At 37.8% G+C, this 15931-nt stretch overlaps 1 protein-coding gene across 2 annotated transcripts in view; it reads left to right on the top strand.

Annotated features, from left to right (window-relative positions):
• The first annotated feature begins 772 nt into the window (after positions 1–772).
• The window catches only part of AP3B1 (adaptor related protein complex 3 subunit beta 1), a 153139-nt gene continuing 137980 nt past the window's right edge, over positions 773–15931 (top strand). For both annotated transcript variants that reach the window (XM_066568762.1, XM_066568763.1), the window contains exons 1-2: positions 773–924; positions 14254–14329. In XM_066568762.1, coding sequence (XP_066424859.1) covers positions 794–924; positions 14254–14329 — 207 coding nt within the window. In that variant the 5' untranslated portion in view covers positions 773–793. The remainder of the gene's footprint in view (positions 925–14253; positions 14330–15931) is intronic.

Below are 15931 nucleotides of genomic sequence, written 5' to 3'. Positions count from 1 at the left end.
ATTGAGGACAGCTACCTTTACAGCAGCTCCACACTCTTAACAAATCCTTTACTGGTAAATCCTTTTATAAAAAACATTAAATAAAAATATAAATTAAAAAAATTTGCTTGGTAATGCCTCAATCAGAAAAGTACAAGTTGCTGAAAAGCAAGTAAAAAACTACTTCAGAGAAATATGAGACTCCCCTACCCCAGCCTTTTTTTTTTTTTCTTCTCTGCAAGGTAAAAAGTATTGATTGTGAACAGGTAACCTTTTGGAAATTAGTTCAGTTTTAAGGAGGAAAAGGTTGCACTCCACTAGCATATGTCAGGATATGGACTGAAGGCTGCTCTAATGAACACAGATTATTCCTGAAAGACTAAGGAAGATAGAAAAGATGGACGTACGAAAACAGAATTGTAAAAAGGAATTAGGAGAAACTTCCCTCAGAAGACCTCTAACTATCCTTTTATATTTCTGGCGCCGCATATGTAAACAGTTTGCTTCTACCGCCAGCGTGGAGTACTGGCATTCGCAACACGGTCCCTAGAAGCAGCAAACGAGCCGACGCTCTAGGCCAAGCTTTGTACGTTAAGGGCGCGGCAGAGGCCGAGCAGGTCGAGGCACGGCGCCGCCCGGCCCTTCCCCCGGCCCCGTGAGCCGCGGCTCCGGCCGCACGTCCGGGCCGCCCCGCCCCGCCCCCCGCCGCGTGACCGCGCGGCTTCCGGGGAGAGCGCCGGGCCGGCAGCGCCGCGGGTGCCGCCACGGCAACTTTGGCGGGGCGGGCGAGCAGCGGCTTCAGCAGGGCACCACCATGTCCGGCAACGGGCTCACTTACAGCGAGCAGGGCGGAGAGGCGGCGCCCGAGCTGGCGCAGGAGGCGGCTCCCACCGTGACTCCCTCGGCTCCTGCGGCCTTCGGGCTCTTCAGCAGCGACACCAAGAAGTAAGGGGGCTCGCGGGCGGGCGGGCGGAGCTGGGCTGGCGGGGCGTCCCACGGGCAGGGACAGTTCCAGGAGCCCTGGCCGGGAAGCCGCGCCTCCCGCTTGACTCCCGTCGTGACTCCGCGAAAAAGTTCGTTTGGTTGCGTTTAAAGTGTGCATAGATAGTGGGTTATCTGTAAAGTGTTTCTTTTAGTTTGTTTGAAAAACTGCTTATCGAGTCTCCTCTGTTTCGACAGCTAACAGCGGTGGAATTGTCCTAATTTTGCCTTCAAATGGGTATATATGAAAAAAGAGTTTGTAAAAAGAAGTGTTTGTGATAGTTATGGCTGGAAATGTAGTGGATCAGTGCGAGGTGGCCAGCTCGAAGTGGGTGTTAACAGTGTTAACAGTGTCTTGGTCAGAAGTCAAAATGAGGAAATGGAGAAGGTAAAAAAAACCCAGCCAAGTGCACTGGTACAGAAAGCTTTCAGCTCTTTAAAGTAAAAGTGGATTGGAGAGGAAGAATGTCCAAATGAAAGGATCAAAAGGTTTGCTAAGCTGGAATTGTATTCTACAACAAATTGGAAATCTATTCCAAGAGCAGCCAATAAAAAGCACCATAAACTTAAGGTCTCATGTACATTAGAAAATCAATTGCTGCGTCTTCAGTTTGATTGTTCTGCACAAAGAGAACATCTATGCTCTGGAAACCTCGACTGATGTGTTTATTTGTGAGCCACAGCAGAGTAAATCACGAAAACATGAAGCTGCAGACACTCTTAATGCTTAGCTCTGTAAGACACTAGCTGATGGGCCTCCTCAGTTTGCCAGATGAGTCTCATTTCTTTTTCCCTTTCTATTTTGCTAAATACTTCACTTTTTGATTCCAGTTCAAATTTTCTCTGCTCTAGTATAAATGTGCTTCTGCGGATCTGTGTGTTTTAGCTGATTTAGGTTGTTTGCACCCTTCCTTCCTTATCCCTTCCATAGAAACAACTTAGCACTTTATTTCCAAACTATTATTTTGCTACTTTCTTTTTATCACGGGGTGGAGGGTATCCTGTTCATTGAACATGGCCATCATTTTCTAAATAACTCATAAACATCGGACTGTTTTGCAGATAGAGTATAGTTCTCTGTTTTATTAAATGCAGAAGCTGAAGTGAGTGATTCTACCCGAGGCTCCCCAGTGATCATAGGGAAATACAGCTCTGTGGTCCTGAGATGTTTTCTACATGTGTATGTATATGGATGTCTTTTAGTATGGAAGAACCAGCAGCTTGTGCTACGTGAGCATGCCACATTAATTAATCACTCCTCTAGACTTGCTCTTACCCTTACAGGAATGTAATTCTCTAAAGGAATGACTTGAGAGGAAAACAGACGTTGTCTGTGGTGTTTTGTAGCTGACAAGCAAGTTCTTGCTGAAATAGGGTGTTATCCACAATTCACTCAACGCAGTTCACTTCAGCTTAACACTTGCGTGGTTAAGCTCTGAGTATGGATTGGGTAGTTGAGGAGCAGATGCTGTACTGGGAGGGTGATTTGTGTAGTGTGAAAAACTCACTGGACTGCAAGTGAGAGTTATAGTTAGAAAAGAAGACTGTGTGGCACTCTAGTTGGAAAACGCAGTAGTCATTCATCAGGCATGTACATTGTATTTCTAATAGTTCACTCTAGTAATAGTGCGAAACCTGCTCATCACAAGGTGATATAAGAGAATACAGGGAAGTGCAAGATGTGTCCTTGCATCTTGTGCATGAAGGTGTGGGTTTAGGGTTAAATGAAAATTACTGTTAGAGTTTTTTAAAGGTAGTTTGCTGATCTCTCTAGATTGTCTCTCATTATTGCTGATATACTCATGTCTGATATTATTGTGTTTTTTTAGTGCTTGGCAAACTTTTTTTGTTGCTGAGGAAGTGGAATTCTTCCTTGGGTCTACTGATGATACAAGAAATACTCCTCAGCAGAGGGATACATATATAGTTTACGCCCCAGAACATTAGTGCAGTAATGTTAGACCAGAGCCCTGTGTTTGCCTGTTGCCAGTCAATCAGAATAATATAATGTAGTTAATGTATAAGTATCAAGATAGTATTGTAAGCACTTCATTGAAAAAGTTCCAGTCTTTTTTTCTTTGTTTTCCCCTGTTTGTCATGAAGAAGTAGGCCAAAATGGTTAAGAAAATAATGAAGTTGTTAGGATAAGTTGTTTTTGATCCTGATCCTTATGAGCCCACACAGAGGCGCAAATCAGTATTGGTACACTTAAATCTGAAATCCAAAGTTGGTCTAATATAAATTATTTGTCCTGGCTTTTTACTCACATTTCAGTAGGACTACTCTGCTGAAGTTCATATCATCTAAAAGCTCTGAACATCCCTTGGTGTAAAAGCCTATGTGTCATTCTCCTGCTAAAGCTGTGTTTTTTACCTTTAGCATTCAATAATCTGTCCACTAACTTTCAATTAAAAATATAATTTCAATTCAATTGCTGAACATAGTATTTTTGATACATGCTTGTGTTGTAGCTTGGTTCAAACATGTACTATTGGTATTGAAAATATCTTAGTTGATCAAAATTTCTTTCCTGGTGACATCTTTATCCTGACAAAGTGCAAAATTTTACTCTTAGAGGATTATTAAAAATAACTATTTATTTAATGATCTTTTATCTTAATATAAGCAAGGTGCATTATGTTGCACACACCATGTGCAAGCATTGTTTCCTGTTAGATAATACACTGTATGTGTCCACTGCAGTGAAAGAAAATAGAAAACATAAAAATAAGATTTTGGTCTGCTTCTGTGAGATGACTACGTGTTCAGGACAAAAGAGAGGCGGTAAGGAGGAGGGTTTTCTAATCTCTCTGTAGTATTACAACATGTATATCAGAAACTGATTTCTTAGTGGTGTTTACTAAACTAAAACTGTTCTTGAATAAGAGATTTCATAACAAATGTATTATACTGGTGCTAACTTTTTCTTGTGTATTTAATCCTGACTAAAGAGGCAAATAGAACTTATGGTTTTGGTATGTAGTGCTGTTAAAGCCTATTGGTTAGTGAGATGAATGAAGTAGATCTGGTGTTCGGAGAATGGAATTTTTTGTGTTCATTCTGTTAAGCATCTCAATAACTAAATAATTGAAAGATCTTACATACCTGAGATGAATCAGTCTGAACCTTCTTGTGTGGAAAGGGCCCTGTTGCATGACTGGAAATGCCTTTTGCTCTCCTTCCTCTCTTCCTCTTTCACACTTGTCACATGAACTGGCATGTATGGCATTCCTTTATAAAACTTGTGTATTTATGTTTTAAGAATGTATTCATGTGTCCAGGTTGGCAGTTTGACACTTGTCTGTGAACTGAAATATTCTAGATATTCCCATGTCCCACATGTTTCAAAAAGGAGAGAAAGGGTCAGATTCTGGTCCCCAGAGTAATGGAAACAGTCTCCAGAGAAGTCTCTGTCCATAACAGAAGTTTTCAGCAGAAAATTTGTAAGAGCTGATAGGTTATGTGAATCTTTGTACAATCTGAATCCAGCATATGGGCCTCAAGCTATTTCTCCTAGTTCTAGATTGATGGACTCCATGCAGTAAACACTGCCTAGGTGGAATCTCAACATCTCCTGTTTAGTGTAGAGAAATATTATGTGATTCACATCACCAAAGTTAATAGAATATTTTTATAGTTAGATTATGCTCTATTACATTATTATTGCTCTGAGTGGAGGAATGAAAATTCTAACCACCTTCCAACATGTAAAAGTACCTGGAGAGCTACTTAGAAACACAGAATCCCTGCTAATTGCATATATTTGGATACAGCTATAACTGCGTACATCTAATTGCAGGTGGACAGAGGATTTTCATCTATATTAATTGCATTTTAAACAAAACTTACCACATGTAAAATTAGAATATAATAATGTTTGGTACTTGGAAGTGGTATAATTTCAGCAATAAAACTAGTTATTGCTTTAGCTGATAAAATGTAACAACTTAAGAGGTGAACCATAGGAGTAACATCAGTAGATGTCAATTGCTAAGTGCAGTATTGAAGCAGATGGCAAAATTTATAGCACATATTTTCAACTTTACTGATTTGCATCTTTAAACTATTTCTGCCAAGCAAAATACGTTTGTAATTTATTAGATTCTTTTGTTGCAGGTCTGGCTTACAGGTTTTGTTGAGCCATTCGTCACAAAACTCAGCAGTGCTGCAAACTCATTTTTCTTTGCAGAGATTTGCAAGCCTGTTTTGCAGAGAGCTGAAGGTGGTGATTTCATTAAGATACTCATTCCCCAATTCTCTGTGCAGAAGACTTTTCCAAACCCATTGGAGCTAAAAACTTGCTTTCAACAGCTGCCAGTGGTGTTCTTGGAGTCTTAAATTGATCTAGTTTTGTCTTGGCATATTCTGTTCAACCAGTCATGGAGAGATTGTACATAGATTGCTGTTTGTGAAATTCTTGGAGGAGACTCCAGCTCTAATATTCAAACTTGATGCATCCACTAGCTCACTGGCACAAATACTTTCTTTCTCCATCTGTTAAAATGGCCCTATGCCCACCAATATGGTTATATGCCAGTTTCGGTAGGATGTACAACCCAGCAAAAATGAATGGTTTGGATGAACTGATAAGTCTACAAGATAAAATCTGAACCCTCTAGTCAGTACAAGGATAGGAACTAAATGCAGTGTACAAATGTGGGCTTGCTATTGCAGAACATATCTCCAGCTGAAATCTGTCAGATCTGATGGGAAGTGCCACACAGTGAAAATGTTCTTATTGCCATGCACTTGGCACATATGAGGATGCAAACAATGAATTGTTGATTTGCTGTGGCTCTCTGTAATGCAGTCACTATATTTTCGTGGCTTTTTTATTTGCTCCAAAAGGCAAGTTTTACAGTTTTAAGGTCTTCAGTGTGGTTTCTGCCTATTTACTGCATTGTCATTTATTTGCGTTAGACATTTGCTTTGATCTGCATCCTGAATGGTATTAAAGAGACATACCAACAGCTGTTACAAGGCTGAAATTCCACATGTTTTTAGTTCTGCTTTTTTTGAAACCTGTTCTTTTTTGTGCCACCCCTTGATAGTTTTGATACTTGGAGGAAACCAGAATGGTTTTCACGTTCTGCCAGAAGATGAGCAGCCTTGTAATGCTGTTAAACAGTGTTTCTGAAACCTGGACATATATGTAAATATACTAGCACTGAGTAGGTTCTGGCAACACCACCTCTGTGGTGGTATCTTTCAAAGAAACCTTTTCTCTTTCATATTTTTGGGAAAACTGGAAGCACTAGGAGTTGGACTCAATGATCCTTATGGGTCCCTTCCAGCTGAGAATATTCTGTGATACTATTTCTCACTTATAATTCCTTCACAATTATCAAAGGCTGCAAAGTGATCTATAAATGTCTGCAAATTCTGAGCGCTAGCCTCAAGAAAGGCTCTAAGTTGATTCAGCCATTTAAGTGGCAGCACCACTTCTGATGACATTCTTTCAGCCCTCAGAAAACTGTCTTCCACTGAGGAAGATTTCTCTCTGGGAGAAGTTTTCCTGCCATATTTGTGGTGTGAGTACTGTCAGAAATGGTTATGTGCAGTGCAATTGCAAGACTGAATCTTTTCATCCTTTCAGACAACATTTCTTGTTGTTGGGTGAAAGTATCTTTAACTACTCTATGACAACAGATAATGTTAGCTCAAATCACAGTCCGATCCAGAAGGGATTTCAAACTGCTTTGTTACACTAGCTGCAATCTGATTAGAGCTTTTGAAATATAGATAGTTTACATATCTGCATTGATGATGGTGGTAGCAGCAACTTAAGAGGTGTTGATGCACTGAGTTGCTCAAGTGTTGCTCAGGTTGTATCTATTCACAGCAGAGAACTGGGAGATGCTTTATTTAATTTTTAATTTTACACTTTCCTGTTTCCTCGATGTGAGGGAAAGAGTGTAACTAAACATCCAGATTGCAAGTGCTTTGAGAAATTAGTGGCAAAGTTAACAATTAAATTAGTTAAATTATGCTTCTGATCAGACTGTAACTGGTTTTGTTCTCTGTGACTCTCACCCTTACAGGATACTACAATCATCCTGGTTTCCCTCACATCTCTAGTCTATCCTTTAAAACTATTTAGTTTGCTTTTTGCATAATGTGCTTCTTTTTCAGATTGAAAAATCAGGGGGGCTGAAAAAGAAGTAAATTCTTACCTCAATTTCTCTTTAAACCATAGAACAGCTACACTCATAGCCATATGATTCAAGGCTTTCTTGAAGTAGTAGTTGAATTCTGTGTTGTGAATTAGAAGTAAATATAATGCTATAATGGAAAAGAATGGTAGTACTGAACAGCACCACAAGATGTCATTCAAACAGTTTATGGCATAGACCAAAACGCAGTGAAACTCTGATTTCTTACTTTCCTACTAGAAGAAAACCCTAAATCAACAAAATTAACTCAAATTGCAGCATGTATTTGCTGCCAGTTAAGCTTCTGTCTTTTATGCATCTGAAATAAATTTGCAGTTCCTCTTTAAATGTTAAATTCAAACTTGTTTAGAGTTCATGCAATAGCATGACCTAGAATAAACCAATTTATTTTAAGCAATTTGCAGTACCAGTAAAATGTCAAGAAAAAAAAATTTTTTTCAGGAAACATGGGATGTTCCCTAGGACTTCATTGCTATTCAGGTGCCAAGAGTTAAGGTTACACTGCTCTGTTAATGTGTATTTTCTCCTTCAAACTTGGTAACATCTGCAGTATTTTGAATTTCATTCTGAAGGCCAAAAAAAAAAATTAATATGCTCTGGCTAAAAGTATGTCCTGCCAACTGAAGTCTCTTGAATGCAAGAACAGTGCAATTGATACTTCAGTTACTGTGTAACTGAAATTATGCAGTGGATGGAAAATTTGAAACTAGAAATGCTTGAAACGGAATGAGACTTCTGTAACTTCTGTTCTGTAAGAGCTTTATTCCATAATATCTGGTGAAGCTTGCTTCCTCCCCTGTGGTAGATTTGTTTACCACTTCTTATATCTTATCTTACGATGCTATAGTGCTGTACTTGTATGTGAAGATCTTCTTTCTCACCAGGGTTTGTTTGTTTAGAATTCACTCTCCTTTCCTTGAGGGGATTACATCTGTTCCCAAGGTTATTGTTGCATTGCTAGTTGGGCTTCAGTTGCAGTTCTGATACTCATGAATCTTTTGCTTAATTACTTTGAAGGCTCATGATTAGTGGGTGACTTCTTTCAGTAACTGGCATGTCAGAACTGTAGCAAAACTTGAAAATCTGTGGATTTAATCTTATGGTGTTGCGAAAACTGATGGAAAATAAATGTGTACTTTACCAGAGTGGAGCAAGTTTTCTTAGTAATAGTTCTTAGGAACATGGTGATGCAGTGGCAAATGCCACAGATTCTGGATTCATATTTTAGTATAACTGAGAGTTTGTCATAGTTCCTATGGGAAGGCAAAGTAACTGAGACAGAGGCCCAGATTTATTGCTGACATAGCTGTTTAAACCTCAGTGATGTACAGTTATGCCTACTTTTCTTTTTCTGTAGAAGTGGGTAACAATGCGCATTGGAATCTGTAATCCTAGGCTTAATCTCAGCAAGATGCCAGTTTTAGTGACCAAGTGTCTGCTGACAGTAGTATGGCATATTCAGAATTTTTCTTTTGGATGCTCTTTGCCATAATCAACATGCAGAGTAAGGTGATCAAAGTGGTTTTGGTATAGGATGCCAGGCTTTTAAAGTATAATCTTGTGACTGTCAAGATCTAAGGTTGTTTTTTGTCTTTTCTTTTGTTCCTTACACTCCATATACTTACCACACCACTACACCCACCATCCTCTTTTATTTTGGGGCAGTTGTAAAGACATGGCTTATTCCTTTTTTAATGGCAGAGGAATAGAGGCCACAAGAAAGAGCATGAGAACTAGAAAAGATTAACTGGTGTTTTTTTTTTCTTTCTGGTAGAAACACCTGTAAGATTAATCCAAACTGGTAGGTCTGTCGCTGGTCCTATGATGCTCATACCCTTATTGTATCTATAAATGGTACAAAGATATGAGGAAAGCAGTGTTTTCATGTAGAAAGAAAAAATAGTGTATATTTTAAATGCTACAAGTATAAAATATAAAAACATAGAAGACAGTTAGAAACCAACTACCTCTGCTTAACATTCAACCAATGTTTCAAGGAGAGCATATTTTGGATGTGTTTTGTGATGTCCGTCATGTTGTGTCATTGCAAACCTTTCATGCGTGATACCTGCTGTGAAAGTTAGGTGATGAGTTTGCATTTCTAATTTATACTACTTTAGCTTAAAAATTGTAATACTTAGGAATACAAGCCTGTGGTGCTAAAGATTACAAAGGCAGCTGGGAACTGATTTTTTAATACATTAATAATTGACTTGTTGCCTTTTATGGTAGATGTTATACAAGTACTAAAGATCATATTTCATAGCACATACTTAATATTTCATATGAGTATAATATTTCTAATTGTTGTCTATAACAGTGCTTTCAGCTTGCAACTTTTAAGAACAGTGGGCCTATATTGAAGTAGACGTTAAGACACTAGATTATAGCTTGGGAACTCAAGGGAAGTCTCATAGGGTTCTTAGAATACATCCTTGGGCAGACAGGTGGGAATCTTCCTGTTTTTCTGGTTTGTTTTTTTTTAATCACTCTTGGAGAGTGATTTTTACTCTTCTTACTGTTAGGGAAAATGGCTGAGACTATATATTGATACTCTGCCAAAAGTTTGGTCTTTTTTCATCTGCTGTTGTTGGGACCATTACTTTCCTGCTTCATATAGTTCCACATAATTTGTCAACTATCAGATTAGGCTTATTCAAACCTGGTGTTGCTCCTGAAGTAATAAAGTTTATATTTCAATCATCTATAATGTGTACCTAGCTCTGTAAGGGTAGAGTCTCTCAAAGTTTTAGCGGGTAGAGGCAAAGGTATTGATGCAGCTGAGGGTTGCTTGCATTTTCCTGAGCCCCTGGCAAGTGGAAGTAAGTGATAAAGAAAGTATTTGTCTAGGATTGTGTATTGAGGAACTGTCACTCAGCATAACTAATGGGTATAGAAACATGAACCCTACTGTGACTGCAAAGCATACATTTATGTTTACATTTATTTCTATTTAGAGGATTTTTATTTAAAGATTGAAATTTCCTTAAAACTTCTTAATGATCAAAAGATGAGAATACTTGTACTGTACAGTAAATTACATTACAAAGTACTGAAATGCATTTGCTTTTCCCATTGTTCATTGAGGCTCTGATAAGAGTTGTTTTTGGAGGGAAATGACCTTTGAAATTTGCATATGGTATTTGTTTCTGGAAGTTAAAACAGCAAGGGAGTGCGTATCCTGTTACTTTGTAAGATTTTCTTTTTTTTTTAAGAGTAGACCTCACTCTTGGCAGGCAACCTTGGTTGAATTCAGTGATTTTTTTATTGTTTTTTTAATATACTTCACTTAAAAGAATGGAACAAAACTCCACAATGCTGGGCAAAATAATTGAGGTGTCTTGCACTATTAAGTCTGCTCTTAAAGGGAAAAACTTTGATGTTACACTGAAACCATATCTAACTGTAGAAGAAAAAAGGCTTGCTGCTGCTGGTGATCAAGGTGGATGTATGGAGCAATATTTTACTCTGTAAGTATCTAATATTTGCTAATCCTGGATTATTATTTGTTAGAAAAGATATTTAAAAACCCAAACAAACCATCTACTCAAGTAACAATTGATTTCCAAATTGATTCATCAAGAACTTGTTGTTTAATTCCTATTTTTTTTTTCTTTATATTTTCCCCTGCTGCTTTTCTCATATGGAAACAAGGCTGGTTGAAAACAGGTCTTCATATATAAATTTCTGTGGTTTATATCTTCCCAGCTAACAGTTTAAAATGTTTTAATTTGAAGTGTATGATAGAATGTTTTCTATAAGCACTTAGAAGTAGAACTCATCAATAAGAATTTCTTCTGTCTTCACATCTTAAATTTGCCTTTTTATTTTTCTTGTTGTTTGTTACATTCTGGGAGACAGTCTTCAGCATGTACTTGGATCCTGTTCTGTGTAACTTCCTCCATTCTTGCTACTTCATCCTCAAACTCAAATTGTTATTTCTACATTTTCTGTTTCGTTGACATATTCTTCTTTGTTGTTTGTTTGTTGATTAGTATTCTACTTTCTATTGGTTAATGAATTTCTCCCTTCTCATGATAACTGGTTCACATGCTCAGCCTTTCTCTTATTCTGGGTCAGTGATTTTTTAAGTCAGTGGGCCGTGGTCACAGTCTCTCCCTGCCAGAATTGCCTTTTACCCAGTTGGAGCTGATTCCACACTATTGCTGTGTTGTCTTTATTAGTTTACTCTTTGTCTTGGTGGTCCTGCAGAATATTGTTGTGGCCCATCAAATTTGCATTCTTGGTCTGCCCTCAGGGGTGTGTCCTTCTTCCCAAGCTTTGCTAGCCTCAGCTGGGGTCTGAGATCGTTGAAACATGTCAAGCCCTGAACGTTAACAAGGCAATTCTACAGTTAGTCTTTCTAACACAAGGACCTCACTGCGAACTTGCTTGTTAGCCGCTATCCATTTCATAGATTGAATCTCATTTGTTGTTGATTAGGCTTGAAGGTATACAAAGATGAAACATCAAAGAACATCCTTTCTTTAGAAAATTTTTACAAATGTCACATTTTGCAACAAAAGTAGGAAACCGGAACCAGGAGCATAGGACTAAAAGCAACTTTTTGAATCAAGTCCTGTCTTTTGCTGTGTAACTTTTCTTACCATGTTGTACAGATTCCTGCACAGGGAAGAATTATGACTTAAGCAGAAGGAATTATAGGTTTCTGAGTTTCTGTATCCAGCTAGAGCAAAGTGTCAGGCAAAGTACTACAAGCTGATCAAAAAAACCTGAGACTTACTTGTTATCCTATGAGGAATAGTTGAGTAGGAATGGTCAGCAAAATCAGCTGTTCCTGTGGCCAAGTGTGATAGGAATAAAGAGAGCTGCCAAAAATTAAATCAAAGCTACTCTTCCTAAAACATAGGAAATGGAACTATACAGATGGATTGAAAGGTAAAAAGCCCAAATTATTAATGATATTTTACGTACAGCCTCAAACCAACAAATACTTTATTTCTGATATAAAAAATAAGGATATGGATCTGAGAGAAAAATATAGAGTGACTAAAAGAAGTGTGATGATGTAGAGGTGAATACAAGCATCTTTGAGTCAAATCAGAAAAATGTAGAGTTTAATGTAGAGAAAGGTGTGACTTTATCCTGGAACGGGAATAATAGGAAAACACGTATGACATCACAGCATTAGTTATTTTTAACAGACCTATCAACCTTGAGTGGTGTTACAAGAAGGTACCTTGTATGCTACGACTTGCCTGTGAGGAAGGTGTCCAGCTATAGACTTAGTAAGCTGATTGGAGCAGTATGCAAAACTTCAGGACAAAATTGAATGGGACATACATTTTAAATGACCAAATACACAATCAAACAAATGTAACAATAGACGACTGACCTTATAATCTTTGAACATGTCCAGGAGTAGCTAAAGATACTGAAAACCTTTGAGTGTGATGCAGACAAAATAGGGAGTTACCAGTGATATTTGCGAAGTGGTACTAAAGCAGGAAAGGAAATGGAATGTTTCGTTTTTTTTTTCTTTTTTTTTTCTTTTTTTTTTCTTTTTTTTTTCTTTTTTTTTTTTCTTTTTTTTTCTTTTTTTTTTTAAGAGAATAATTAAATATTAAACTGTCAAGTGAAGCAAACATTGACAGTATAGGGAATCTGTAATAGGTTGCTCCAATTATTTCATGAAACACTTGGTTTTGAAAAAGGAGTTAGACTTAAATTGTATTGGTAGTGAGAGAGGTGTTTGTAACACACCAGTGTTGTAGCTATTGCTGAGCAGTGCTCACATAGGAGTCAAGACTGCCTCTCCAATATCCCCCTTCCATACCAGCCTGGGGTTGGGCAAAACCTTGAAGGATGTGTAGCCAGGACTCATGGCCCAGGCAGACTAAGGGGATATTCCATACCATATGATGACTCGTCATCAATAATAGTGAAGAACAAGGAGAATGGGTGGGCATTCTTTCTTATTCTTTCGTATTGGTCTTCCAGAGCAACTGCTATGTATACTAAAACCCTGCTTCCTGCCGAAGTGGCTGGACATTGCTTGCTGATGTGAAGTAGAGAATAAATACTTTGTTTTCCTTTGCCTCTGCATGCAGCCTTTGCTTTTGCTTTATTAAACTGTCTTTATCTTGACACATGAGGTTTTTTACATCCTATTCTCTCACCCCCATCTTGTTTCAGAAAGGGAGAGAAAGAATGGCTTTGTGGGCATCTGGTGTCCCACCATGGTTTACCCACTGTGTTGCTTTTCACTTGTGTGAAAGTTCACAGGGTTTGAACTTGGAAAGTCTTCAGAGTTCTTTAGAGTATTTCAGGTGTCTCAAGTTTCTATCTACTTGTATCTTTCAGTAAATCAGGCAATCCAGATGTTACAAAAAAGCTGTTTCTTCAAAGAATCTTTTTTGTAAACTTTTGTACTCTATAAGTGCAGTTAGACTGTGATCTATTTACTTCTAAAAAGCCAAGCAGGATGAGGTTTCTTATTAGTGACAGCTAATAAAAAGCTGTATCTACAAGAGAACATTCTTATTAACTTGATATTTTTGTGGGAGAATTTTATTTCAGCTCTAAAAAGTGCTTGGACACTGTATGTGTCTAATCATCAGGCTGTCTTAGTCCTACAGCTGGTAGAATGTACTTCAGATCTGAGACTTTTAATCCTGAGCATAGGGGATAGCAATTTGCAGTCCAGAAAGGCAGGTAGGAGCGCAAGGTTATATCCCTGATTCTTAGTGAAATTCAGAGCATACTGAAGTTTGGACTTTCCAGTGACTTACATCAGCTGATATTATATTTTAACACAAACATGCCAGCTTCTATTTATTGCATCTGGCCCTCCCTGGAGGACAAGGGAGAAGTGAATGTGTTGTTGGTTTAAACTAAGCTCTTCTTGTGCTTTAAGATTTCAGCCTTCGAGACAGGTTCACTTAAAAGCAGATTAAAGTTGCATGGTCTTTCGTTGTTGTTAGAATCTGTTACATTCTTTTGCTGAACACTTCATCATACAGTGTAAAAAAATTTAAAAGTGGGTAAGAGGGAGTAGTGCTTCACCATAAGTTGCTGAGCTGATGCAAGAATATAAAAAGGTATTCTGCTTTGATTTTTTAGTTTTTCTAATTGATGCTTTACTATATTTCTACCATAGGAATGAAGACCTAAAACAAATGTTGGAAAGCAATAAAGATTCTGCAAAGCTGGATGCAATGAAAAGGATTGTTGGGGTATGTGATTTTTTTTTTCTGTTACTGTTTTTATTTGTTAGGGGATATGGAAGTTTATTATCTTTTTTTATTTCTTGGATGGAATAATGCTTTCCTTTTACACATTCTTTACCAGATTAGCACTTAAGTCTCTAAACGATCTCTAAAAGTTGTGGTGAACAAATGGTAAAATTCTTAACTTGGAATTTTGTGTAGAAATTGGTGTATTTGGATATATGCAGTCACATGCTTTTAAAATATTTATGTAACAGTGCCAATATGCCTGTAAACAACTATTTTCAGTGAGACCTTGAATTGGAAATGGCTCCTCAAGAGATGCTTCAAATTTGTCAGACTGGAAACAACAGAAATATGCAGGAATAAAATGACATGTTGCATTTACTATTTATATTTTATTATTGTATGAGGTTTTTCTTTTTTGATAGAGCATGATCCCTGAATTTTTGATAACTTATTTCAGGTGAATGTACCCATAGAGGTGATTGAATAACGTTTAACGCTATTATATGTTTAAACCCTATAAACAAAACATCATGAAGTGGATGGAATCGCTTTATTTCTTCTTAAAAGTATGGGAAGAATGTGCTACAGATGATTATTCAGTGTCCACTTGGCTTTTTTGTTTTAGGGGTTTTGAATCTGTTTTCTGTCATTGTTTTTTCAGTCTACTCCGGATGTGCTTTTTTGTTCTACTTGGTTTTTGCATACTTAATCCTGTCCAAGTACGTACCAAAGTGAGTAGGTACAGGTGGTGTCGTGTGATCGTGTTCTTTCCTCTGACTCCAGAGCTGGCTTCCCCCTTCATGATTGTCCAGTGATGGGAGTTTTAATCAGGATCATTGTCTTTTTGCTTGTAATCCCTTAGTCCTGCCAGAGACGCCATTTACCTGTGAGGTCCAGGTAACCTATCAGCTGTTATTTCATAATGTCTTTCTTGGGTTTGGGAAAGGTTTTTGGATTCATCTTCTCCAACATGATGTGGGATTGCTCAAGAGTTTGGCCAGTCTGGCATACGCATGTACTGTTGCAAAAACACATGACCTTTATAAGTGCCATGGTAAACTTACATTCTTCTGCTTCCTTCAGAAAGTATTTTTTTTCTGGTTATTGCTGTGGACAGAAGAGTTGTGGCAAGTTGCCTCTTGCTCCCTTGAAAAACTGGCCAAATCTTTTTCTGTATTTGGAAACTGTTGAAACTGAATGTCGTTGTATATTTATATATATATGGGGGAAATTAAACATTAAATTGAATCAGCTTTAAATTTTAAACCAAGGCTTTACTGGGTTGGTTTTTTTATTTTCCTTTTTTCCTACAAAAAATGCTGTCATTACAAATGAGTATGCAGTGAGCAAACTCTCTAATTTTAGATACCTGCTCCTGCTGAACATTCAAAAGAGGTTTTAATGGCTTCTTTAATTTCGTGGAAGTGTTTGATACCATGAAGTTGGAGATGTGTAGTTAGCAGTGATAGCTGTGTTCCTTGATGGACTTGGGTTGAAGTGATCAGGCTCAAGAGGTCTTCAGCGAGGGAAGGCAGAATTTACTGGGCACGTTCTTCCTTCTGCTCTCCCATTTTCCAATTCCGACAATTCTCTCCAGTT

The sequence above is a fragment of the Molothrus aeneus genome, chromosome Z (genome assembly GCF_037042795.1).
Source record: "Molothrus aeneus isolate 106 chromosome Z, BPBGC_Maene_1.0, whole genome shotgun sequence".
Lineage (NCBI taxonomy): Eukaryota > Metazoa > Chordata > Aves > Passeriformes > Icteridae > Molothrus > Molothrus aeneus.
Note: the sequence above shows the minus strand (reverse complement) of the source record. Positions and strands in the feature narration are given on the sequence as shown.